General features: G+C 51.0%; 1 protein-coding gene across 1 annotated transcript in view; it reads left to right on the forward strand.

Annotated features, from left to right (window-relative positions):
* Positions 1-5,021: 5,021 nt before the first annotated feature.
* The window catches only part of PTPRN2 (protein tyrosine phosphatase receptor type N2), a 693,051-nt gene continuing 670,534 nt past the window's right edge, over positions 5,022-27,538 (forward strand). Inside the window, exon 1 of the mRNA XM_032644042.1 lies at positions 5,022-5,138. Coding sequence (XP_032499933.1) covers positions 5,039-5,138 — 100 coding nt within the window. The 5' untranslated portion in view covers positions 5,022-5,038. The remainder of the gene's footprint in view (positions 5,139-27,538) is intronic.

Genomic DNA, 27,538 nt, shown 5'->3' on the forward strand with positions numbered 1-27,538 from the left:
CCTGTTTGTCTACTTGATTTAAAAATATTAGTACAAGTTTTCCCCTGCAGGAACGAGGGCTGAGTTCTGGGCGGGACTGCCTTTCTACCAGGGGCAGAGGTGTAAAGCGCAGGGAGCGGCTGGGTGGGTGCGGGGAAAGGGGCCACACGTGGGGCCCTGTGGCTGTGAGTGCCAGGACACAGATCCAGTCATGCAGCCTGAAGCTGAACCACCTTTTCTTTCCGAGAGCTGTCCCGGCTGACGGAGGACTGGCCCCCGGCTCCCTGGCTGCATCGTCCTGCGTCACCACCCCCGTTGCCAGAGTCTCCACGTTCAGATCCCGACAGCCACGGCCCACGTCGAGGCCGTCAGCATCCTGCCGCCTGGGGTGCTGCTTCAAACGCACACGTGTTCTGTCTTAGCCCCCCAGCAGGAAGGAAAGAAGTGCCAATGTCTCAGTGCCTCTGTTTCTCCAAGAAGGTACCTAAATGGACTGTGCACCGTGGTCATGAGCATTTAGCGCAAGGTTTTACTGAGGGATATCTGAGGACTGGGAGGTGGGGGGTTGATTACTCAGCTGGTTTTGAACATAAGACTATCTAAACATCTTTGCTAATTAACTAAGCCGTACTTTGTATTGGTGAATTTTTTTTTTTTCTTTTTTGCCCTTTCCATGTTTGATTTAGTTTCAAGAATAGGCAAGCCTCATAAAATGAACTGAGGAGTGTTCTGTCTTTTGGTATTCCTGGAAGAGTTTGTTCAAGATGAGAAGTAGTTCCTTGCATTTGTTGTAGCACCCTAAAATGGAGCTTGGTGTTTGTTCCCTTTGTGGGAAGAGGTTAATTGGCTTTTTAATTTGCATGTACGTTTTTAGGATAGTCGGGTTTTCTTTTATCTTGTGTCAAACTTGATGGGTGAAATAATCCGATTTGTGAAAAAATATGATTCCATTTTTATTGGGTCAAAATAGTTCAGACACTCCTGCTGTAGGCATACACCCTAGAGAAGTCCCTGCACGTGTGCCTGGGGGACAGAGCGGGGTGCTCAGATGCGGAGTGGCGGGGCGCCGGGGCTCCACTAGGGGGCTCCACTAGGGGAGCAGGTTTAAAGCGCGCAGAACTGAACGCTGTACTGCTCGTGCTCGCGTGTGTGATGACAGCGTGCGGATGCATGAGGGAAGGACAGACAGGCTTCCAGTCTAGTCCACCCCACCCTTTTCCTGCCCACACACTCACAAAGCCCTCCTCGCTGTCATTACACACGGAATAAAAGCAGGGTCTCCTGGCTAACAGGCAGGGATCCCTTCATGGGGTGGGGAGGGTGTTGCCATTCCCAGCGGGGAGGCCCTCCTTGAGATTTCCATCCTCCGGGTCTCCAGAATCCTCTGTGTCCTGCAATTGCATGTTCACCCTGATTCCTCCAAGCTGTGGGGTGCAGCTCCTCCCTCCCCACTCTGGGCTGTGCCCTGGAGTCAGGCGGTACTCGGTGTGGGACAGAGCTGTCACCCCAGGGAGAAAAAGGGAGGCACGGTGTACTCGGGAGTGGGGAGTGGTGGGCGATGTCCCTGTGCTGAGTGAGGGCAGCCACGTGGGGTCCTGGCCTCTGCAGCAGTGGGATGGGGATCGTTTGCTCCCCGCCCCGCCCTCTAGAAGGGGCTCCGTGAACGTCACAGGCTAGTAGCCGAGGGCCCATTAGAGGCCCCTTTCCTTGGGGTCTGGCAGCCCACTTTCCCTCCCGGGTGGAACTGGGACCATCAGATGTCCTGATCAAGTGGAAATCCAATGGGCATTCCAGCCTAGCACACTGGGCGTCCACCGACATGAGGGAGGACACAGTCGGTGCTGCTGATGCGGTAAAAACCTTGGGATCCGTGTCTGAGCCCGTCTCCCGCCAGCTCCCATGCCCACCATCCCAGTGAATCACCTGCAGCTGGGCCATTTTTTTCAGCACAGAGAGTGGGAGCCCAGCTCCCCCATTTTGAATACTTCCTGGTCCTAATGAGATGTCACAGATATTCTGGTCAGCTCCGAGGTAATCCAGAGCACTGACAGTCAGAACCATCCGGTTTGCCAACGGTTTGATCTGTCAGCACTCAGGAGCATGAAGGCCGACAGAGCTGGTGCGCACAGGGCTGGGGTTTGAGCCCCACCTGTGTCCTCGCTGGGAGTTTCACTCTGCTCCCTCCTCAGGTGGACAGGAGGCCCCTGAAGGGACACATGGCTCAAGGGTCTTGAAAATCTCCTTGAAAGAGTCATTCCTTGACCTGTGACTGCAACTATGTTCTCACTGTGAACCACAGGACGGCATCACATACAGACTCTGGCATGCTTTGGCTGCCTGTCGTAAATATCAGCAAGTGTGACAGGAGCGGACGGAATGGTTTCCTAAGGAGAAAGGCACAGAGCATCAGTCCACGCAGGAGACGCCCACCCCCAGCCAAAGGGCTCAGGGAGTAATAAGCGTGTGTTTGAATGCTGTGCACACAGTGGACAGACCCATGTGTCTCCGTGCTTTGTACAGCACTCAGACATGTTCTCACACACACACGTGCAGTCACACACGCATGCAGACACGCTCCCGTGTGCACACACGCACACCTGCTTGTCGGGGCCCAGCACTGGGGATTCCTACCGTGTCCACGTACCTGGCCGGCACTCCAGAAAGGGCCGTGCACAGCCCTCCCGCCCATCAGAAATCTGGGCTGCCTCTGGAACGGCCCTGTGCTTCCCACGCGAGATTTCCTTTCCTCCCTTCCTCACGCTCCACTTATCCCCGCGTGAGCGTCCTCTGTCCCGTCAGCAGAACTCGGCCGCGCGGCAGGCAAAGCAGAGGCCAGCACGGTCTGCTCGGCTCAGAGCAGGGCAACCTCCTGCGCCTCCTCGTGGGTTTTGTGCTTCTCCCCATGCCCTGTTGCTGTGATTTCTTTGCGGTCCCTCCTGTGCCTCTGGTCCCCCACTTTCCCTTTCTGGGGTGTTTCCCTCCAACTGTGCTGTGACTGCCAGAGTCCTGGAGCCGGGGCCCAGGGGTGACGCAGGACCTGGCTCCGGAAGCCACCGTCAGCAGCAGCCGGGCAAACAAGGAAAGAACGAACCCCGCCGTGCTCTTTCTGGAGCCCGTGTAACGATGCCCGGGAAGGAGCACCACAGCCCCAAGCGGCAGCAGTCCTGCAGGGCGCGGGCTCGGGAGGGGCTTGGCTCCTCTGGGTCCTCCACCAAGGCCAACCTGTAAATGCCCTCCGATTCGCCTGTCAGGCAGGCACCTGACGACGGAGACCTGCATCTACAAGAGGTGGAGTTAGGCCCTTTGGTATCACACAGACGTTGCTGGGCGGTTTCACGCCCCGCCCTCGTGCTTCCGAATCGCTTAACAGCCTGTCACGAATGAGCTCTACCTTCTAGCCCACCCTGGTCTTATTCCCTGCCTTTTCCTGTTGCTTCCGTCAGCAAATGTATCACCAGTCAGCCCTCTGGACATCAGAGGACAGAGGTCCTGTCAGCCTCAGGCCTTCACCGGGGTGGGTCTCATGCCCAGAGCGCCCATTTGGGGTCAGCCCCATGGGCTTCCATTGCGGATGGCGGGGTGCTCAGCGTGGCTGAGGAATGAGCCTCTTGGATCCTTTCTCAGACGAGTCTGGGGATGAAGCATCTCAGCAGGTGCGTCCACTCCGGGAGGCTCGTATGCTTTGAGGGGAGAGCAGCACGGTGCTAACGCAGGTCTGGCTGCGGAGAATAACGCGATGAACAAGCTGTGCCCTGAAAAGCCCACTCGCCAGTGCTTTTCTCCAACCGGTGGGCCACCCTTTGTGGGGTGCCGTGGGGCCACGATGGATGGTGGCGGCTGCTGCATCCTGGGGAGGGACGGTGGCCCCACAGGGTGGACAGCAATTTCTCTGGGGGGCGGTGCCCTGGGCCCGCCTGCTAGGCCGGGAGACAGGAGGGGGAGTGCTCTCTTGGGTGCTGCGTCACGGAGGGTGCCGAGCAGGGTCCGGAGGCGGACGGGCCTGGGGTCTGTGGGACAGTCGGGCCCAGTGTTCAGTCCCACATGCAGGTGGGCTGGCCGAGCTGTCACCCCCAGCCCCAGCGTCTGGGCAGCCCAGCCTTGCCTGGGGTGGGGAGGCCGCAGGAAGCCTGCCTGGATGAGGGCCCGGCAGGGGCCAGGGACGGGTGGGAGTGGGCACAGCCGACCCTGGGGTCAGCCACACCAGCCAGCAGAGAGGGGTGACTGAGGGGATAAGCCAGGGCAGGGTGCGGGGGACACTCAGCTCAGCCCCGCACACCCCCACTCCTCTCTCAAACATACACAGCCCCCATCTGCTGAGGGACCCCGCGCTGTGCCCAGGTCTTTAGGGAGTGGAAGTCTCCTGGGGAGGAACGCAAGGGCCCCAGCGCCCCTTGCCGGACCCTCGGACGGTGGCCCGAGGAGGGCAGGCTGCAGGGAGCAGGGAAGGGCCCCCGCTGACCCCACCTCAGGGCAGGGTCCCCACTGTGGAATCCTGGCCCCGCGGGCTGGAGCTCAGGGCCGCAGCCTTCGTTCCCGTTGACCCCGCAGGTTAGGCTCCCCCAGCCGCTCCTTCCCAGACTGAGGACCCCCACACCCGCAGGCCCTGCGCGGCTCCAGCCCCTTCCTGGGGAGGCCCGCACTGCCCGCAGCAGGTGCGCTTCCGACTCAGGTCTTGGGCCGGCGTGGGGTACGGGGTGGGCGGGGGCTGGGCGCCCTCAGGGGCGGAAGGGTCGAGGAAGCCCTGGGACGCAGGCGGGCCGGGGAGGCTCGGCGGCCACAGGGCAGCAGGAGGCCAAGAGCGGAGCACGTGGGGGGCTGGGCGCCCGCAGAGATTTGGCGGGGTTGGGGGCCAGGCAGGCCGGAGCACGTTTCGCGGACCGCTCCCCGTGGAGGGGGCGGGGCGTGGGCGCGGCCTGAGGGCGCGCGCGGCGTGTTGGGGGCGGGGCATGGGCGGGGCCGGGCGTGTCGGGGCGGGGCCGGTGGCGCTGTCCGGTGCTGAAACCGCGGCAGCGCCGGGAGCGCGGGGAGGGGCGGCCGCCATGGACTGAGCGCCGCCGACATGGGGCCGCTGCTCGCGCTCCTGCTGCTGCTGCTGCTGCTGCCGCGCGCCCCGCCCGCCGCCCCCGCGCCCCGCGCCCGCCCGCTGCCGGGGCTGCTCGGTGAGTGGGGTCGGGGTCTGGGTCGAGGTTGGGGAGGGGCTGCCGTGTGACTGAGGGGAGCGGCGGAGGGGGCCCGAGTGGGGGCGGGGGTTTCTCGGTGCTAGAAGGCGGTGTCGGGGGCGCCTGGGAGATGAGGGGCGGGTGGGGGAGGAGGTGAGGGCCGCGCGGGCGTCGCGGGTCCGCCCGTACTCCCCCTCGGTTTGCGGCCCTCGGCGGGCGCGGGGCGGTGGGAGCGCGCTCTGCGTGGGCGACCCCCGCGTGGTCGTGCCGCGTGCGCCGCGGGCCGCGCCGGGGGGCGGGCGGGGCGCCCGGGGGGGCGCGGGGCCTTCGCTCCCCCGGCCTTGGTCCCCCGCGGGGTCCTTCCCGCCCCTTGCGGCCTCCTCCCCGCTGCCGGCGCTCGCAGTCGCACGGACATTTTCCTCCCGTGACGGGAGTGGGAGGGCGAGGGTGGGAAGCGCCACGGGGAGCGCCCCAAATCGCCTTCCTGCAGGCGTGGCCTTTGACACTCCGCCCCGGGAGCAGTCGGGCCCCTCCCTCCCGCCGCGCTCATCTTTGTGTGCAGGAAGCCTTCCAGCCGCCGGCATGCCTGCGGCTTCAAGGCCGGAATAAATGGTGCTACAAGACTGAGCGCAACTCCAGGTCCAGGGTGGTGGAGGGGACCTCGCTCCGCCGCCCACCGCCTCCTCCTGCCTCTGGTCTCCTTGGGCGTCGCTGTCCCAAACAAACGGAAACTGCAGCGAGCGGTGGACAGGCGGTCTCCCCAGACTCCTCGCTAATGCGGCCACTTGCCCTGAGTCCCTCTCTGCTTTCCGGGTCTTCACACTCACTCCCTGGCCTGGTGGGCAGCGTGGCACAGTTGGAGGCAGAGCTGGATCCAGGAGGAGGTCCTCTCCTGCTGGGGTGGAGTCCTGGGGTGGAAGGGTGTGTCTGGTTGGCCACATCCTGGGGTCCTGTTGTCAGAGTCACCTTGGGCCCTGGGGGCCGCTCCATGCACAGGTGAGCCTTGCCAGGTGAGCCCTGCTTGGGGAGGGTCCGGGGCCTGGCTCACTCTGCCTTGAGCTCCAGGGCCTTGCCCCAGATCAGCAACAAAGGCTGAGCTGCGGGCTGGTCTGCTTTGGCTGGGTTGTGTTCCCTCCTTTGTCGGGCCGGAACTGGCATATCACCTCACGTGAGAGCTGTTTGCTCAGCTCGCCAGATGCCACCCTCCACATACACACACGGTCAGGGAGAGCCAGGGTCAGCTGACACTGGCCACTCAGTGTTGCAGGGAAGGTAGCTTCTACGAGATGAGGGCGAGGCTGGTCCTCGACTATCCTCTTTCCATTGTAATTGCCAGTTCATAGCATTTTTCAGAAATCGTAGATAAAGGAGGAAGTGGGGAGGGGGTTGGTAGCTCAGGGAGGGAGCAAGGAAAACCCAGGGCTGGACACATGTGAAGAGAAGAGAATCGCTAAGCTGCCCAGGACAGCACTGCCCGACGCAGCAGTGGAGTTCCGGCTACAAGCAAAGTCGAGTCATGTCACTGAGAAGGGGTGACTTATTCCCCCTCTGTTCACGATGTGGCCCAAGGGAGCCTCTTGGATGCAGTCTTGATGTGGGACAACATTAGGGGCCCAGGCATTGTTACAACTGTCTCAGGGACTCCAGGTGATCCGTTTAACCTGCTGTATCCAGGGATGATTGGACACTGCCATGGCAGAGTATACAGGTAGTCAGATGGAAGTGTGGTCTTCCCATTTGGGGCCCCAACCCGGGCTTGCATGTAGCCGTGTCTACCTATGTACGCTCCCAATGTTCTCTTCACCCAGCCTTATGTCCATGCGCCGTCCTCACCCGGAGGGCTGCTGCCTTATCCTCAGGATTCACATACACAGTCTCCAGAAAGTGCACGGGGAACCGTGGTCACCCATGAAAGGCATATGCTACTATTTTTCTCTTTCTCAGCCATCTGGAACTTGTTTGTTAGTGGTCCCACCAACTACAGTGTTCCAAATAATGATGGACAGGAAAGATGCACCAGAGACCTTAGATCTGGCCCCAACCATGTCACTTGTACCTATTTTTTAATTTAGCTCTTCACACTCAACTTCACGTTAAGGCCTATACAACACGTGGTTCAAGGAGATAACACATTTTTGCTCCTCACTTGCACCATGAAGTTGTAGGTTAGAATAAAGGGTCAAATGTCACCAAGACCTAAGACCAGTTCTTTTTGCACCAGATGCCTTACCTTGAGCGAGGGGCCTCTTCATATTTAGACAGTGAAGGAGCTCTTGTTGAAACCCTGGGTTGACAAAACTACCGCATCTGAGTTTAACTTCATTGCTCTGAGCCACATGCCATGGCGAGGCCTTATTTCCACGGCAGCTGATGGCAGCTTCCCACTGACAGTGGATGTTGCACCTCTCCCTTTCTCTTCAAGTGCACCCTTTCCACCTTAATCACTTAAGCTTCCTGACCTTGCACCACCCATTCTGCCCATGTCTTTCTGGTGCAAAAGGCTCCCTTATGGCACAAGGTGTCCCATTATTTGTGACACTATTATCAGGGTTGAATGGGGCAGGAATAAGGCACCCCTTCTCAATGATATGACTCAACTTTGTTTGTAGCTAGAACACCATTGCTGTGTTGGGCATTGCTGTCCTGGGCAGCTGAGTGATTCTCTTTGTATAAGTCCATCTTTGGGTTTTCCTTCTCCCTCCCTCTGCCTTTCCCTGTGATTTTACGACGTCCTTTTGTTCAGGTGCTCAGTACTTTTTCCATAAGGATGATGCGAACGTGAGCCTTTTGTCTTTAAGCCATTCTTCAGTTACAGGGAGGCCAGTTTGTGAACCTGCTCTGGCAGCCTCCACGTTTAAGGGCAGTCATGTTAAAGATCTTCCTCTTTTGCTAAAGAAAAATGAATTTCCTTTGCCAAAGGACAGAGTCAACCTTTCGTGCAATTTTTTCTTGGAGAATCCAAAGTCAGACCTACCCGGTGCACCTGGCTTTGAAGATGGGCGGCTGTTTCTTTTTTCTCCTTTGTTTTTGCCTCTCGATTTGCCCACACATAGTTTTCATTCGCTAGTGAGCCCACTCCCGGAGCAGGAGTCGGCTTGCTTTGTCACCTAGATGGCACGACGTTTATTTTTGAATCAAAGCATCCTTCCTGCCACAAAAGCACAAATCCATCTTTGCTTCTTGGGGTCCGGAGCTGTTGATTTTGTTGGCTGTTTATGGTGATGAGCAGCCTGCCCCTCCCCCCGAGAGCCCTGCTGCCTTCTCTCTGGCTGTGAGCCTTTCTCTGCCTGTTGTTTCCTCCTCCTCCTGGTCTGGCTCCTACAGCCTCAGGTGCTGGTTGATGTCCCCGTGCAGAAGGATTGGGGCACAGGGAAAACCCCAGGCTTCCGGGAAAGGGAGGTACCAGACAGTGGGCTCACCCACGGATGCAGAGGCGTTGGGTGGAACTGTGGTGCGGCTGTCTCCTGTGTCCAGAGATGGCAGTTCAACGTGTCAGACTCAGGAGGAATGTGTAGGGAAATACAGAGGTTTTTAGATGGCTTCCTCTCTGTGCTAAGCTTAGCTGTGCATCTCAGCATCTTGCATCTCTTCTTTTAAAAGCTGATCTCTTTTTGCACCTGGTTACCAAGATCACCATCAGTGGTACCCACCAAGGAGGTGCAGGGGGTGTGCTAAATTCGTAGTAGTCTGCTTTCTACTTTCCTCTCGGTGGTGGTGCTGGTCTCCGCTGATAATTTCTGTACCCCATGAGATGTGCAGACTTGTTGGATTCCTGGCTTCCCGTGAAGAAGGGCAGTAGCGGCACAGTGAATCTGCAGCTCAGGCAGGATGGAACCCAGGGCTCATCACCCCAGGGCATATGTTTTGATGAACTCTGTGGCAGTCATTGGTTCTTTTACGTGATAATAATTTATGCATTCTGAGTTTATTTTGTTCTGTGTTTTACATGCAATATTACCTAACTTGAAAATGCAGTTATTTATCCACTTTTCTTAGGATTTTTGAAAGTTAGGAATATGGGGTGAGGAAGTGGAGTGAAGTATGGAGAGGTGGGGTCAGCTGAGCTGTCATTACGCATATGGTCTTATTAAGAAGGGTTTCCATTACCATGACCTCTTGGAGCATTACCTTAGAATTTCAACATATTTTATGAAAGGGTGTTTGTAACTCAATGTGATCCAAACTAAAAGAACCTCTGGTTTTGGGTGGTAGGTATTTAAGATATGCCTGGTTATGTGCAAATATTGCTAGTTTAAGGATTCTTTATGTGTGGAGAGGTGAAAAAAATCTTAAGAAGAAAGTGGACAAAAGGGTTTTTTTTATCTAGATGTATCCCGGTAGACGCAGGCCCGCTGAGGCTCAGCTGACTGAGAACCTATCTCATCTCTTCTGACAAGACGTTCCATTTCCTGAGAAAGCAGACAGTTGAATTCATGGCAGATAACTCTCTGTGCCACATAAGAGCACCTGGCAGCTGTTTTCACATTAGTCTAAATTGACCTTCATAAATGTAGACCCAGCTGGACTTATTTTTCAAATCTTGGTTGATAGGAGGCCAGAGAACTGGAGGAGCAGGAAACAGTCAATGCACTTTTCTGCTGGCTGGAAACAGAGTTTGTGGAAGGCAGAAGGAAATTTTTTCTTTTAACTCGTGCTCCAACAACTTGGCCAGGATCACTACTTAAGTATCTAGGGCAGGAAGTGAAAAGAGGTGCGGTTCTCCTGGAAACACTCATGGTCACATGTTAAGTGACATTTTCCTTTGTTAGTTGTGGTAAGTAGGTGACTCCCATGTTAGCCAGAGAAACTGAACTTTGGGCTAGAGGTGCTGACGTGTGAAACATCAGGGCCTATAAAACGCCCTCCGTGTGTGATGTGCAGAAATAAGGAAGCTGTTGAGGGTTTTGTGATGATCACTTGGCGTTAACTCTCCTGTGTGGAGGTGGGTAAGAGGGCATTTGGTTTACTTATTTTGTGTTTTATCTGTTCTCTCCAGTGGTATTGACTGTGATTCAGAAAACATAAACACACGCCCTCTCAGCCTGTGTGACTAGTAATGGTTTCCGTGAGGGCAGCTGGAGGGTGTGATGGGCTGGAGGGGATGAGCTAATAGTTGTAAAACAAATTGGGGTGATTTCTCTTTCTAATTTAATTAAAAATGATCACACAGTGAAATGGAGTTTTCCTTTTGGTATATGGTTCTAGGTATAGATTCCAGTGACAGGAGGTAGCCCAGTTCCATAACCCCAACACTGCCCCGTGCTCTCCCTCTGTCCCTTGAACCCTGGCAACCCCGGGAGCACTCTACATGTGGTTACGTGGACACCCCTGAATAGCTTTGATAGGTAAGCGTTTCTATCTCCATTTCACAGATGGAAACACTGAGACTTGGAGTGGCTAAGAAGCACGCTGTAGGACACCGAGTGCTGGGATTGGGTCCTGGGTCTCTGACCTTTTCCAGCAGATGACCCCAAGGTGGGGCAGGGACACCTCTGTAGGATGCAGGTCCCAGCAGAAGGATTCTGTGTGATGTTAGAACCTGTCTCTCTAATTCCACAAGAACAAGGACGTCTGGGGCGGGGAACATTGATTTTCCAAGTTGGGATTTGTTCTGAGTATCAGATTCAATTATTTGGTTAGCTGTTCTGGAGAATTTTGATGTTTGGAAATGGATGACTTGTTTCTGGACACCTTTAGCCTTCCGAAGATGGCAGGAGTGCAAGTGCCACCATAGCGTTCACATATTGATGTGTCCATAAACTCTGTTCAGAATGCCTCTGGGTTTCCATCAGATTTTTAAAATGTAGTAATACAAACACCAAAGAAGCTAGCTCTCATTTGAGACTTGTTACACCAAACAGTGTACTTCGGAGTAAGGCATGAAGGAGAGATTACTTTCATAAGAAAAACTTAAGAGTAGGTTCCGTCTAAGCTTGACATTTAGAGTGGTAGACAGGCAAGGGATGGGGCATTCTGGTTACTCATTATTCTTTCCTGAGGTGTGCTGGCAGGTAAGAGAATGAAGCTTCCCTCATGTGACATGAGCAGTCTGTGTCACCTCATGGTCCTAAAAGCCCATTTTGCAATGTCCTACGTACAGTACAAAGGATGTGTTTAGAAGTTTGTTTGGCGGAAGGAATTTTCAGAAGAAAGGCTGACCTGGCTGCCAAAGGGAAGAGGACTTAACATTAATGGTACAAGTCAGTTCTGACTCTAGCAGTGAAATATAGTCAACTCATAAATGGACGGAGCAGCCACTAAAGTTGGCCCTGGGAGGCTGATGCTTTTTCCATCTGGGGCTGTGGCTTTAATCCAGCTCAGAGCAGTAATTAACCTGAGGTACGGCTTGAAGCCAATTCAGTGATATGTATGTTCCCTGAAATAGCTGGTATTTTAATGGCACCAGACGAGGCAGACCAGCGAAAGAAAGCACAATTTCTCCATGGTGGGTGGGAATGGGAATCTGGAGAAGAAGCAGTGCAAGTTCCCGTCCCCCAGCCTTCCCATCTCAAGCCATCTTCTGTCCTGCAAAGGCACGTGGCTTTTACCAAAAAATACTTCGGGTCTTCTTGAATCTCCTTTTCTGGTTTTGCCTGAAAATAGGCCAAGGTTCAGATCACCAAACTTGCATCTGAGCTAAGTGTTGCCGAAGCAAAACACAGGGAAGTCCCAGGGTCAGTTCCGGGAGACCGGGGCCCAGCCTTGTGACTGAGCCTTCCCCAGCCTCATACCTGTCTCCCCAGGGCATCCTGGTCCCTGATTCCATGACATGGTCCACGTTGAACCAAGAGAGGATTCCAGTAGTTTCCAAACACGTGGTGGGGACTGAGTGGATATGGGTCCAGGACACAAATTACAGGAGAAAAGATACCATTTCAGGTGGGCATGTGACTGACTGAGGGCCTGCCTCATCTTTCCATCTGGTAATCTTTACAGTTTGCACGCACAACAGGAGTCAAGAGAAATGAAAGTACTTCACCTAAACCACTCTGAATTTATACCATGAGAAAAATACCAAATTCTTTATGTTTTTGAGAAGATTTTATGAGATGGTGGGAGAGCCCTTGGTAATGGCAGTCCTAGTTGTAACCCTACTTGTTTTTAGAAGCTCCAGGTTTCTCCAGCTTGGTGGCCAGACAGGGTGGAATATTGTTATCATTGAAAACAGTGCGACTTTGCTGAGTCCAAGTCTCAGCTGAATTGACCACTGAGGTTTTTGCAAAAGCATTACCATTTAAAATAGTAATATCGGGAATTCCCTGGTGGCCCAGCGGTTAGGATTCCGTACTTTCACCGCAGAGGGCCCGGGTTTGATCCTTGGTCAGTGAACTGAGATCCTACAAGCCTTGTGGCACGGCCAAACAAACAAACAAAGTCATATGATTTATGTTTTCTGAGAAGCGTATTTAAAAAACAGTCACCAGCCCAGCTAGAATGCATTACTCATTATATTGTACCAATGAGGACAAATAACAGTGATAACACGTCTGCAGGTTACGTCATCCCTTCAAAGAGCTTAAGGCCCTTGAATAAAAGAAAGAGGGCGTAAATAGTCATACGAATTCTGACATGTTTGAGTGGAGAGTGGAATAAAAAGGGATGGTCCATACTCTTTTTCAAACACAGTAAACACTTCCTTTTAAATAATATTTGATATTTGATAAATGCAGAAATCAGAGCACTTTTGGGGGTATATTTGACATGCCTAGTTGGCACTGTTTTTCAGTGTCTGGATTTTTGTCTCGTCACCGAAGCATAAACATATTTGACGGTAGAGACTGAAGGCCTCACACACCTTGCAGATGCTTTGGGGGTCACACGCAGCACTCGGGACCCAACTTGCTGAGCACGTCTGCCTTCTGCGCCTGACACAGCACACGGTGGCCGCCCTGCGAGGGCACCACACGCAGTGTCCACGGCGGCCCCGCAGTGCCCGGTTCTCGTGGAGAGAGGGCTCCCCCAGCGCACGGCTCCCGAGTCCACCACCGCCTGCGCCGCTCACCTGGGGATGTTCTGTGCCGCACGGTCCGTCGGAGAAGATGGCCGCGGCGGTGACGGTAGCCGCGGAGCCGGGGCCTCGCTGCCTCCGGGTCCGACTCCGCTGCATCTCTACTGTGGGCCCTGGGCTCAGGCCTTCGGATTTGGGACCCGGGGTGCGTGGTCCTGGCACCACCAAGTCCCCGCTGGTGTCCGGCGGTCACTGCAGGCTGTCCCTCTCTGCTTGCCTGTGTGGCTCCGCTGGCCACCCCTATCCCCGCTCTCCCGAGGGGAGCCCGGTGACTCTGGCCGGTCGCCTGCCCTCTGAATTGCAGTTTGAGGGGCGAGTCTCGCCGCCCCGTGTTTGGCAGGCCTGTGGGAAGGCAGGGCCTTCCACCTGCGTGGGCTGTCAGATTCCTGCTGCGAGGTATCTGCTGGGCGCTGGTCAGTGCCCCAGTGTGTTCCTGTGCTTTGCTCCCCAGGTCCACCCTTTCTTCCCCGCAGCCTTTCTCTCGGAGGAAGGATGGCGGGGACAGGCGCTCCCTCGCTGTGCTCCTGGTTTTCGTCAGGCTCCTCAGGTTCTGGGGATCCGGCCCATCGGTGGGGCGGTGGGAGGTCAGGAGCTGAGCTGGCTGTCTTCCACCTTGCCTGACCATTCCTGCCAGGGACAAGCCCTGGTGCCCCGCAGGTGAGCGCGTGTGGCCTGTGGCTCGCTGCCCTGCCGCCCCGCCCAGAAACCTCCCCCCAGGAAGGTCTGACTTTCCCCCCGTCTGTGGTCCCTGGTCTCCACTCCGGGAGCTCACTCCCAGCCCTCTCCAGGCTGCACCCCACTCCTGTCCTCGCCGGGGGTCCCGCCGCGCGTCCCTCCCCAGAGGAAACCGCAGCGCGTGTCTGTGGGGAGGGGAGGCAGAGGTGCCAGCGGGATGTCCCGTGGGGAGCAGATGGTGAGGCTGGGGTCCTGGTGGAGTCCTCCTGGGGGGGCACGCTCTGGGCCTTGCCCAGCAAGGATTCCAAGTTCTTTGCCCAACTTCTGTGTCACACCCAGGGCTTGGAATATGCTTTTAAAAAAAGGCTTTTGGCAGAGTGTAGGTGGAATAGGGAAACTGTGGTATCAGAAGCCAAGGCTTCCATCTCTTGCAGAACCAGGTGTGGGCTGAATTCCTCTCTGACAGGAGCCAGGCAGGGTGCCTGTGCAGGGTGGCCCAGCCCCTGGCTGTGCCAGCGTCTGTTTCCCCGGAAGTGGCCATGCCAGGCCTTGGGTCTCCTGTTTGCTTTTGTCTTGTTTGGGGCAAGCACTTCAAAGGGCACGTCAAGTGTGGTTGCTGAAAGCCCAGAGAATGCTCTTTTACGTGAGTTTTTCATCACTGGGAATTTAAGCAGGAGGAAGCATTTTGATGACTTGAGTAAAGAAACCTTTTTTAAATGGAAAAATTATTTTTCAGAATAAAGATTAGATTCTTAGTTTAGTCTACTAGGAAGCCGAATCACTTATTTTCTATCTGTGATAATTTCTTTTTTTTAATTGTTGCATTTTATTTTACTTTTTTATACAGCAGGTTCTTAGTAGTCATCCATTTTATACATATCAGTGTATACATGTCAATGCCAGTCTCCCTCTCCCAATTCATCCCACCACCACCACCTCTGCCCCCCGCCGCTTTCCCCCCTTGGTGTCCATACGTTTGTTCTCTACATCTGTGTCTCTGTTTCTGCCCTGCAAACCGGTTCATCTGTACTGTTTTTCGAGGTTCCACATGTACGCATTAATATACGATATTTGTTTTTCTCTTTCTGACTTACTTTGCTCTGTATGACAGTCTCTAGATCGATCCACATCCCTACAAATGACCCAATTTTGTTCCTTTTTATGGCTGAGTAGCATTCCATTCTGTATATGTACCATATCTTCTTTATCCATTCATCTGTCGATGGGCATTTAGGTTGCTTCCATGACCTGGCTGTTGTAAATAGTGCTGCAGTGAACATTGGGGTGCATGTGTCTTTCTGAATTATGGTTTTCTCTGGGTATATGCCTGGTAGTGGGATGGCTGGATCATATGGTAATTCTATTTTTAGTTTTTTAAGGAACCTCCATAGTGGCTGTATCAGTTTACACTCCCACCAACAATGCAGGAGGGTTCCCTTCTCTCCACACCCTCTCCAGCATTTGTTGTTTGTAGATTTTCTGATGATGCCCGTTCTAACTGGTGTGAGGTGATACCTCATTGTAGTTTTGATTTGCATTTCTCTAATAATTAGTGATGTTGAGCAGCTTTTCATGTGCCTCTTGGCCATCTGTATGTCTTCTTTGGAGAAATGTCTGTTTAGGTCTTCTGTCCATTTTTGGATTGAGTTGTTTGTTCTTTTAATATTCAGCTGCATGAGCTGTTTATATATTTTGGAGATTAATCCTTTGTCCATTGATTCATTTGCAAATACTTTCTCCATTCTGAGGGCTGTCTTTTCGTCTTGTTTATGGTTTCCTTTGCTGTGCAAAAGCTTTTAAGTTGCATTAGGTTCCATTTGTTTATTTTTGTTTTTATTTCCTTTACTGTAGGAGGTGGATCAAAAAGTATCTTGCTGTGACTTATGTGAAAGAGTGCCCTTCTGCTGACTTTGTTTCTTCTTCTTTCTCTAGTTCCTTTAGGTGTAATGTTAGATTGTTTATTTGAGACTTCTCTTGTTTCTTGAGGTAGGCTTGTATAGCTATAAACTTCCCTCTTAGAACTGCTTTTGCTGCATCCCATAGGTTTTGGATCACCGTGTTTTCATTGTCATTTGTCTTAAGGTATTTTTTGATTTCCTCTTTGATTTCTTCAGTGTTCTCTTGGTTATTTAGTAACGTATTGTTTAGCCTCCATGTGTCTGTGTTTTTTATGTTTTTTTCCCCCTGTAATTGATTTCTAATCTCATAGCGTTGTGGTCAGAAAAGATGCTTGATATGATTTCAATTTTCTTAAATTTACTGAGGCTTGATTTATGACCCAAGATGTGATTTATCCTGGAGAATGTTCTGTGCGCACTTGAGAAGAAAGTGTAATCTGCTGTTTTTGGATAGAATGTCCTATAAATATCAAATCTGTCTGGTCTATTGTGTCATTTAAAGCTTATGTTTCCTTATTAACTTTCTGTTTGGATGATCTGTCCATTGGTGTAAGTGAGGTGTAAAAGTACCCCACTATTATTTTGTTACTGTCGATTTCCTCTTTTATAGCTGTTAGCAGTTGCCTTAGGTATTGAGGTGCTCCTATGTTGGGTGTATATATATTTATAATTGTTATATCTTCTTCTTGGATTGATCCCTTGATCATTATGTAGTGTCCTTCCTTGTCTCTTGTAACATTCTTTATTTTAAAGTCTATTTTATCTGATATGAGTATTGCTACCCTAGCTTTCTTTTGATTTCCATTTGCATGGAATATCTTTTTCCATCCCCTCGCTTTCAGTCTGTATGTATCCCTAGGTCTGAAGTGGGTCTCTTGTAGACAGCATATATATGAGTCTTCTTTTTGTATCCATTCAGCAAGCCTGTTTCTTTTGGTTGGAGCATTTAATCCATTCATGTTTAAGGTAATTATCGATATGTATGTTCCTATGACCATTTTCTCAATTGTTTTGTGTTTGTTTTTGTAGGTCCTTTTCTTCTCTTGTGTTTCCCACTTAGAGAAGTTCTTTTAGCATTTGTTGTAGAGCTGGTTTGGTGGTGCTGAATTCTCTGAGCTTTTACTTGTCTGTAAAACTTTTGATTTCTCCGTCGAATCTGAATGAGATCCTTGCTGGGTAGAGTAATCTTGGCTGTAGGTTCTTCCCTTTCATCACTTTAAGTATATCATGCCACTCCCTTCTGGCTTGTAGAGTTTCTGCTGAGAAATCAGCTGTTAATCTTATGGGAGTTCCCTTGTATGTTATTTGTCGTTTTTCCCTTGCTGCTTTCAATAAGTTTTCTTTGTCTTTAATTTTTGCCAATTTGATTATTATGTGTCTTGGCATGTTTCTCCTTTGGTTTATCCTGTATGAGACTCTCTCTGCTTCCTGGACTTGGGTGGCTATTTCCTTTCCCATGTTAGGGAAGTTTTCAACTATAATCTCTTCAAATATTTTCTCGGGTCCTTTCTCTCTCTCTTCTCCTTCTGGGACCCCTATAATGCGAATGTTGTTGCGTTTAATGTTGTCCCAGAGGTCCCTTAGGCTGTCTTCATTTCTTTTCACTCTTTTTTCTTTATTCTGTTCCACAGCAGTGAATTCCACCATTCTGTCTTCCAGGTCACTTATCCGTTCTTCTGCCTCAGTTATTCTGCTATTGATTCCTTCTAGTGTATTTTCTTTTTCAGTTACTGTATTGTTCATCTCTGTTTGTTTGTTCTTTAATTCTTCTAGATCTTTGTTAAACATTTCTTGCATCTTCTCTAACTTTGCCTCCATTCTTTTTCGGTCCTGGACCATCTTCACTATCATTATTCTGAATTCTTTTTCTGGAAGGTTGCCTATCTCCACTTCATTTAGTTGTTTTTCTGGGTTTTTATCTTGTTCCTTCATCTGGTACATAGCCCTGTGCCTTTTCATCTTTTGTATCTTTCTGTGAATGGGGTTTTTGTTCCACAGGCTGCAGGATTGTAGTTCTTGCTTCTGCTGCCTGCTCTCTGGTAGATGAGGCTATCTAAGAGGCTTGTGCAAGTTTCCTGATGGGAGGGACTGGTGGTGGTAGAGCTGGCTGTTACTCTGGTGGGCAGAGCTCAGTAAAAGTTTAATCAGCTTGTCTGCTGATGGGTGGGGCTGTGTCCCCTCCCTGTTGGTTGTTTGGCCTGAGGTGACCCAACACTGGAGCCTACCCGGGCTCTTTGGTGGGGCTAATGGCGGACTCTGGGAGGGCTCACGCCAGGGAGTACTTCCCAGAACTTCTGCTGCCAGCGTCCCATGGTGAGCCACAGCCACCCCCTGCCTGTGCAGGAGACCCTCCAACACTAGCAGGTAGGTCTGGTTCAGTCTCCTGTGGGGTCACTGCTCCTTCCCCTGGGGTCACTGCTCCTTCCCCTGGGTCCCGATGTGCACACTACCTTGTGTGTGCCCTCCAAGAGTAGAGTCTCTGTTTCCCCCAGTCCTGTCGAAGTCCTGCAGTCAAATCCCGCTAGCCTTCAAAGTCTGATTCTCTAGGAATTCCTCCTCCCATTGCCGGGCCCCCAGGTTTGGAAGCCTGACGTGTGGTTCAGAACCTTCAATCCAGTGGGTGGACTTCTGTGGTATAAGTGTTCTCCAGTTTGTGAGTCACCCACCCAGCAGTTATGGGATTTGATTTTACTGTGATTGCGCCCCTCCTGCTGTCTCTTTGTGGCCTCTCCTTTGTCTTTGGATGTGGGGTATCTTTTCTGGTGAGTTCCAGTGTCTTCCTGTCGACGGTTGTTCAGCAGTTAGTTGTGATTCCGGTGTTCTTGCAAGCGGGAGTGAGAGCACGTCCTTCTACTCCGCCATCTTGAACCAATCTCTGTGATAATTTCTAATGGTTGTTTATTCCTAACATATCATAATGAACTTAGATTTTAATTTACCCTCATCATAGAAGATGTGGATGTGTACATACAGATGTATAACCAAGATGGTGTAAATGACATGGGTGGTGTGCTGAAAACCATTGTACGGAATTCATATGACAACCAAATGTCTAGGAGAATGGACCAATGCAATATCAAAGGAACAGTCTGGGAATGAAAACCTTGTTAGTAAAAAATATAGTAAGTGTGTACGGGTTAAAGAGTATCAATACTTAGCAATGAAAATAGATCCTGCTTGGTTACATCTGTTTTGTCTCTGAGAAGAAGTAGTTCTGAAAGAATATGTTGATTTAGTGCTATTCTGAGAAGATGAAAATGTGCATTCAAGCTGAAGATTTGGACATTTCTGTAGATCTGCCTGTTCTTACTCTCCAAAGGTTTGAGGGAGTGAAACATAGATGTGAAACCCATTTTAGGGTGCTAGGAGACTACATTATTGACATGTCAGTACATTAATTAAGCAGTCTATTGGTGATGTTAAAAAATGATATGTTTGGTCTAAGGGGATATAGTTGAAGAATATGTAGCATTTGTTTAATGATTAAATGTTTTCTTTAGGAACTCCTAAAGAACATCAGATATCCAGGGTACATTTAAAGTCAAACACTGGGAAAAAAAGAATGTTCCAGATTGTTAGAGGTGATCTTACATAAAATAAGATGTTTCACAAAGATTGTAGAAGATTAAATGGGTCCTGGCTCCAAAATCAAAGCCTTATTTTGAAAGGTTCGATGTGGGTATGGGTGTATGTGTTTCAAGTGGTGTAATAGTTCCTCCAGTATATCAAAAGCTGCTGCTTTGCTGTTAAAATGAATAAAGGGGGAAGAATATGTCCTTTGAAAAAAGGCGCAGGGTTGTTTTAAGTTTCCCCTGGAGAAGGGGGTGTGCAGTTCCTTTATGTAACCCAGTGGTTTTCCACTGGGGTCTCAACTGTCTTGGTGACATTTTTGGTTGTCCCAGCTGGGGTGGGAGGTGTGCTGCTGCACCTCCAGAGAGGGGGCTGAGATGCTGAATGAATGTCCTTCAGTGCACAGGATGCCCCCACCCCGGAGGACTGGCTGGAAGGTCAGCTGAACTGGCTGGAAGGTCAGCTGGGCTGGCTGAGGAGCCCCGATGCAGATGGGGGGCTTGGGAGGAGCTGCTGGCTGTGTGCTCCCCTGCAGGAGAGGGAGAGGAGGGCTGATGGGGGTGGCAGAACAAAGTGTAACACAAAGAAGTCTTGTCTCCTCTGCATGCTCTCCAGTTCTGGTGCAGTGACCGGGGACCCGCCCCGAGAATCTGACCCTGTCACTGTTCTGCTGGAAACCTCACCTCATGGACGTGGCCCACGCCATGTGTATGTGTACACGTAGAGGTATACACGTATGTGTATATATATTTGCAAATTATCTACATGCTCTACTGAATTAATGCTTATTATAAAACAAATTAAAAATAAATTTAAAAGAATGAGAGATTAAACATTGCCAGTGATTAATTATTATTGTCGAAGGTACAAAAACTTTTTTCTCACTAAAATTATTAATATTGTTTCAGATGCTTACTTCTTAAATGTCTTTTCAATCTCAGTGGCTTCAGGGTATATCTGCTGTCTCAAGGCACAAAGTGCAGTTAGAACAGTGTCTACCATTAACGATAATGTGTGTAAATCCATAGTTGAAAAAGTCTGGAGGATGATGTTTCATCTTTTTGACTGCTTCCTTGTTGGGTCTGATTAAATTGCCATTCCTTTGACCTCACTGTGTCTGAAGAGCTCCCACTAGGAGAAGTATCAGCTCATCCCATTTTCTGTGATAGTGTCGTCATTAACAATCCATGATTTCCTTGCAAGAATCCCTTCAAATCTGATTCATATTGTGTTTAGTTAAAATGGATCATCAGTCACGTCACCGGGCACACGTGAGCGGCAGCACATCGAGAGGACCAGTGGAGGGTGGTCCACCCTTCTGCACAAGAACTCCCGGGCCTGTTTGCCACAGACCTCGTGCGGCTGCAGAGTGAGCCCATATATCAGAAACACTTAGTTTTAAGCCAGTATAATGGTGGGCATATCTGAATATATACACTCAGTCATATTTGCTGAATAAATGAATGAGCCAATTATAGACTTTGAGAGCTGGAAAAGATTCCCTGGTCCAGTTTCATCAATTTATAAATAACTTCTAAGTAAGGAGGTTCAGACCTGGGGATGTGGTGATCACGAAGCCTCCCAGACTGACCCAGACAGAGCCTGAGGAGGGATACGGGGGGTTCTCTTGGTCTGGAAGTCTTCACGGGCAGAATAAACATAGACATGAAGTGTGGGCGAACACTTGCTGGAAGTCGGGACACTGGCCCAGTTATTCTTCCAGACTCCCTTCCAGTTACTCTGGGATTGGACTCTTTATTTTCAGAAGTGATACTTTTGGGGACTTCCCTGGTGGTGCAGTGGTTAAGAATCTGCCTGCCAATGCAGGGGACACGGGTTCAATCCCTGGTTGGGGAAGATCCCACATGCTGCAGAGCAACTAAGCCCGTGCGCCACAACTACTGAGCCTGTGCACTAAAGCCCGTGAGCCACAACTGCTGAGCCATGTGCCACAACTACTGAAGCCTGCGTGCCTAGAGCCCGTGCTCTGCAACAAGAGAAGCCACTGCAATGAGAAGCCCACGCACCCCAACGAAGCGTAGCCCCTGCTCTCCGCAGCTAGACAGAAAGCACGAGTGCAGTAACGAAGACCCAACGCAGCAAAAAAAAAAAAAAGAATGACTATTTTTCACAAATATACATAATCTTCTTGTGAAAATTTCTTGACTATCTGAACGTCTCTCTGGCCTCGTCAGCACCCAAAGCTGATGTTCCGTGCATCTCCAGGAAGCAGATTCCCTTTCTTGTTCCCACCCCATTTCTCTGGGTTGGCATAAAAAGCCAGTGAAATACAAAGGACTGTTGATTATCCGATGACTAATTCCTATCAACTATTCTTATAAAAGTGGGCCGAGGGAAGGGAATACATTTCTACATTATAAGCAGCAGATTTTCTTTTACTATTCATTATGCATCACTCTAACCTCCAGAATAACACTTTATAAAATTCAGATTCTCATTCTAAGAACATTTCAAAATGAGTGAATGACTAGTCTTCAGCTTAGAAAATGTCAGGAAGTGAGGTTTGCTTATTCAGTTGGAATAAAATGTAAATCACTCAGAAAATATAAACTCACGTGTGGGAGCTTCCTCTACCGGCATCAATCAGTGGGCTGAATGACCCATACCATGCTCTCATCTTCATTTAGAAACCACCATTTTCACGTTAGCTTAATTGCTTTCTACTGAAGACCAAATCTAAAGCTATTTCAATGCCAAAGATTCCAGAGGGAGTTCTGTGTCCGTTAGTGGTGGACTGAGGCGTTTGACTAACCCAGTAGAACACAAGAGAATCTGGACAAGGGGCAGGAGATAGAAAAAGAATCAGAGTGAAGAGTTAGGGGTGGAACTCTAGGAGAAGACGGATCAGAGCATCAGCCAGTTCTGGGGAGGGCTCCCTACTTCCCCTTGGAGTGTCTCTGTGGTGCTCTTTGGGACCCAGTGGGCTGTGGACAAGAAGCGGTTCAATGGAGAGAGGACAGGCCTCGCAGGGACAGAGGTCCAGCTGCGAACCATCTTATCCTGGCTGGATAAGGCTCTCAGGGCCCTCAGTCCTTAGTCACCAGACGGAAGCTAGAACCAGGCTTCTGTGGAGGAAGGCGACATCCTTAGAGCTTAGAGGCAGCGCCACAGTTCACATCTGTGCCCAGGACTAAACAAAACGACAGGCCACCCTTGAATGGCATGGGTTTGAACTGTGTGAATCCACTTACATGTGGGTTGTTTTCGATTAATACGTTACACTACAATCTGTGGTTGTTTGAATCAATGGATGAGGAACCACAGATACAGAGGCCCAAACGTGGGACTTGAGCATCCGTGGATTTTGGTATCCATGGTGGGTCTTGGAACCAATCCCCCCATGGATACCAAGGGACAGTGGTACATTTTGAGGAAAATTTAGATATTTATCCTTTGTCAGGTTTCTCTATTCTCATGAACAAAGAGTGTCAGTTTTCCTCTGAACTATACAGTTAGCCACGTAGAAAAACCTCTTACCGCTGCAGTGGACTGAGCACGTACTGTGTGCCAGGCCCTATACTGGGCACTGGATGTGCAAACACAAACAAGTCAGTGTCTCCCTGCCCTCCAGAACCTTCCCTGCCTTCCCAAACTGTTACCACACCAGGTTCAACCAAAATGCTGAGATGCTGAGGTTGGCAGCAAAGAGAGGGTTTATTTGCAAGGCAGGCCTCTCCGAAGGCAAGGGGCTCGGGGGTATCTATGGGATAAGAAATAAAGAAGGAGGGCGGTCCGAAGCCTGGGAAGCATGGGGAGGGTGGGGAAAGGTGCTTGGGAAAAGGTGCGGGAATCGTAGTTCTGCGCAGGTGTAACTGGGCTACAGGCCTCTGCATGTTCAAAAGGTCACTGAGTGGACACTCGCGCAGGCCCAGTTGGAGGGTTGGTGGTCGTATCCTGTCTCAACCAGCTCAGCTCAAACTAGACGCAGCTGATTCCAGGTTCCTGGAAAACAACTCAGGCAAACATCTTATTGTTTAGGCTACGTGCTGCTTGGGGGACACGCAGATCCTAAAACGACCTGGATTAGTGAAGGCGGGTGAAATGGATCTGACTAATTACCTGTGGTTTCAGAGCATTCCCTGTTCCCAGAACCTCTCCTGCCCTCCAGAACCTTCCCTGCTTCCAGAAGATCACCGGGGCCTCTTTCCTGTAAATTCCCAGTGCTTGTCGTATAACGGAATTTTATTTAAGTTAATTCACTTAATAACTGGAGGATTTTCCATGCCGCACACACGTTGTTGGTTTGGGAAGTCCTTATCTGGAAAGCGCTTCCCGTGTGAGAAGACCTCCATGTGTAAGTACTACGTGTTTTATTCCATGGATATTCACTTTGTTCTGTTTCCTAATTCTTGCCAGGAAATGGAAGTAGCACTTACGAAGTTGACGTTTACCTTTTGGGACCCTGAAGAAATAGATGTTTCCCATGTTTCTCATTAGCTGTGCTGATGAACACGGGCCTTACTAAAAAATAACAGCACGCCAAAACAAACAAAAACCCCAAACCCTGCAACAGGCGGAATAAAAGAAGTGAAAGAGGGACCCGATTAGAACCTGAAGACTCTGCAGGCGGAGTGTCAGGTCCAGCTTGAAAACACACCTTGCAAAACGCTTTTGTATGAACGTGGTGGCCCCAGGGCGGGCGTTTGGAAAGGCAGGGCTCCTGTGTCCTGGCCTTCCTCCCCACCTGCTCGTCCTTCATGGCCTCTGTGATTTGTTGTCTGGGTCCTTTGGGGCTTTGCACGGGGTAGCTGCTGAGGTGAGAGAAGAAAGCTCTTCTGTAAATCCCTAACGGAGGAGCCATCCCTAAAAAGATATAAACGTCTCAGCTTCTGTGCTATGAATTGTTTCCTTGGCCACGAACCACCATTGACCTCAATCTAGCAGTTTATAAAGTGTTCCGTGTATCAGCACTGAGTGGCTAAAAGGTGACCCATCCTCTTTAGGTGCCTGTGCTGACTGGCAGTGAGTTCAAGGGCCTGTAAGGCTATTCTCGATTTCTCTGCTCTGTGCTCTCTGCATGGCTTGTGTTTGGAATTGACCTTGGGCTTCTCTGGACTGTGTCCTAAATGAACTAGGAAAAACTGAAAGTGAAGTGTTTGTGGAAAGGAAACGAGAGTGAGAAGGAAGGGTTCTTGTCTAGATTTGCACACTTGGTGGTGCCGGCAGGGGTGTGAGCGCTCAGTTGTCTTGTCCTGACCGCACAGACCAACGTGTGATGCTCGGCGAGTCGTGACCTTCTGGTCCCACGGCCCAGGCTGTGAGTGGACAGCATCTGAATCTCTGGTAGATTTGTGGCCCGGAGTTGTGAGCTTCCTCTCTCTGACGGCTCTGGTTTGGCTCAGAGGCTGCCCCTGTTTCTGGTATGTGGGGCTCCAGGTCTTGGGGCAGCACCCCTGTGATAAGACCTGGCGGAGCAGCCCGGGTCCTGAGACCTGAAGACAGTGAAGCCAGAGAGGGAGGCAGGGGTCAGGGCAGACCCGGGCCTCCTGCTTTATGAGTGAAATGCCCTGGAAATGGGGCTTATCACACACTGTTTGCAGCTCTAGGGCAGGAAGGCAACATTACTCTGAGCAGAGGCTTCCTGATCTTTTGAAGCAGGCTTTTCCCATCGCTCTTGTCCTGGCCTGCCCCGTTTGCGGGCCTGGTGCTCTGAATTTTCTGACAGGGGTGAGGTGCAAGGTGGCATTGGCGGGCTTAGAATTCAGACTGACCATGTGTGCTCGCTGCTGGAAGCAAGGGGGACAGCAGCGTGGTCTGGGCCAGTGGGGAGGACAGCCAGCGCCCGAGGGGCTTCTCAGGCCGTGCGGCCACCACGGTTTCTTGGGTCTCTTGGGAGGACGCCTCCTCTGTAGCAAGAACGGCGGGGGCGTCAGCATCAAGCGGGCCTCTGCTAACCCTCCGCTGCTGGTCAGGGTGATTCCGTCTCTTCCCAGGCTTGCCAGACTGCCCTCGCCTGGCTCCCCGGCGTCTTCCCCAGCTTGCAGCGATGAATGTCACATCAGGTCCCTGAGTGTCAGGACGGCGGGGCTGGGTGCGCCCTCCGTTTTGTGAAGGCCCAAACTTGATTTCTTTTCAGGCTGCTCAGTGAAGATCCAGTTCTTGGAAGTCAGTCCACACTCCCTTACAAAGCCCGATTTATAGCCCGAAACCTTGAGAGGACGGGGGACGTGCACCCCGGCAGTGACTGGCGTGGATCATTTCCCCTGGGCTGCCCCGAGGACCAGGTCTGAGCACCTGGTGGGGGCGGGGCAGACCTGACATCCGCGGTGCCAAAGGGTCGACGAGTGACTCGTTTCCATCAGGTCAGATCTATTCACTTCGAAAGACTTAAAGAAATTTATTATATTCTCTTTTTTTGTTGTTAGTGATTTTTCTTTTAAGAAGTGATTGTGGTAGGGTTTTTTTCTTTAAGCATTTTAAAATTGGAACTGTAAAGATTTGGCAACTTTGTATCAGTTCTCCAAATTTGAAAAAAATGGTTACTAGTTTGCAGGATTAAAAGAATACAAATGGCTATTTTAAGGAATGTTTATGGTTTTCAATTTCAGTTTTATTGAGATACAGCTGACATACAGTACTATGTAAGTTTAAGGTGTACAGCGTAATGACTTGACTTACATATATTGTGAAATGATTACAGTAAGTTTAGTTAACATCCATCATATAGATAACAAGAAAAAAAGAAAAAGAAAAAAATGTTTTTTTCCCTGTGATGAGAACTTTTAAGGTCTACTCTCTCAGCAACTTTCAAGTACACCACACAGCAGTGCTCCCCAAGGCCCCTGCGCTGAAGCAGTATTTGTGTGAAGTGTGACAGGTGAGAGAATGAGCTGCTCCGGAAGCATTTGTTGAGGTATTTGTGGTAAGTATCCCAAATTGTGCAGTATAAGTCAGGCATATACGATTGACACCCTGCAGATTCCCTCAGTATGTTGGAAAAAGGAAATCGAGACTAAAAGTTGTTTTTTCTCTCAGACCAGGGACCCCAGAAGGAGTTATTTAATGTCCGTATCATTAAATTATCTGTGAGTAACAGAAAAAAAGTAAGGGGTTTCACACTACTATGAGTGACCAGATTGCCTACTTTCTCTGGACCTCAGTCTCCCTGAGTCCAGGGAGACTAGATACATGCATAGGTGTACAATTTATAAACACTAGTTTTTGATAAGTAAAGGGAGTCCCCTCCCTCTGCACGTGTCTTAGTGGCAGTCGTGGGCATAGTTAGCAGCGGGCGGGTCAGCTGTGTGTCCTGGACGACCTGCATACCCACCCTGCACATCTGGGCTGGGGCGTGGCGCCTGGTGCTGGGCTGGGACCTCTCCAGAGCCTCCCCTTCCCCGAGAGCCCCCATGTCTCTGCTCCTCCTCGGAGCACTTTCGGCACGAAGCGCCCGCCTCTCGCCTCCATCCGGAGGCTGTCCTTCCTCCAGAACTTTCATCGGTTAATCTACTTGGATGTTGGGTTGCCGGCTTCGGGGGTGGGCCAGGCCGCTCAGCACAGGGCAGGAACGTATGCGTGTGTCAGATAATGAGCGAGCCTGGAGGTCTGGAGGGTGCCCACGGAGCCTCAGCCCTGACATATTACATCGCCATAATGAAAAGACTTCCTAAAATAAATACTGCCTGGGTAATGTCTGATCTGTTCCGTTTGGAGGGGGGAAATGCAATCGCAGGCACAGCGGCCTCAGCCAGCATGTTTGTCACAGTGACAGGACAGCCTGGCGAAAGCTCAGGAATCTTCAGGCCTAGAAAAGATGGGAATAAACACCATAAATATCCAGGGCAGCACAGGGCAAGATACATTTCATTCATTCAGTTGGATGAAGGCCATTTGGCTTCCGTTAATTTCTGATCACTTCCGTGGTTTTCGTGTTTGCTAAGGGACCGGCCCCGAGCAGGACCATCTGGTAACCTGCAGAGACCAGGGGAGCTCTGCCCTCTCCCACCAGGAGAAAACCATGAGGATGAAACCCTTTTCTCCTTCGGAGACATTTGAAGGGAGGAAACCCAGAAGCTCAGAAAGGACCCCCAGTTTCGCTAGTGCTCGGCCCCCCACCCTTGAAGGTCACGAGCACAGGGATCGGGTGTCCTGGGGTTCAGGGTCGGGGCTGCCCGTGCCGGGTGGCGGGCCGTGGGGCTGTGCGCTGACCTGGAGAGGGCTCTGCGGCGTCACGGGTGACCCGCTGTCTGATGCTCTTGTCTTGGAGACTCGAGGACCTAGCAGGACCT

The sequence above is a fragment of the Phocoena sinus genome, chromosome 9 (genome assembly GCF_008692025.1).
Source record: "Phocoena sinus isolate mPhoSin1 chromosome 9, mPhoSin1.pri, whole genome shotgun sequence".
Classification (NCBI taxonomy): Eukaryota; Metazoa; Chordata; class Mammalia; order Artiodactyla; family Phocoenidae; genus Phocoena; species Phocoena sinus.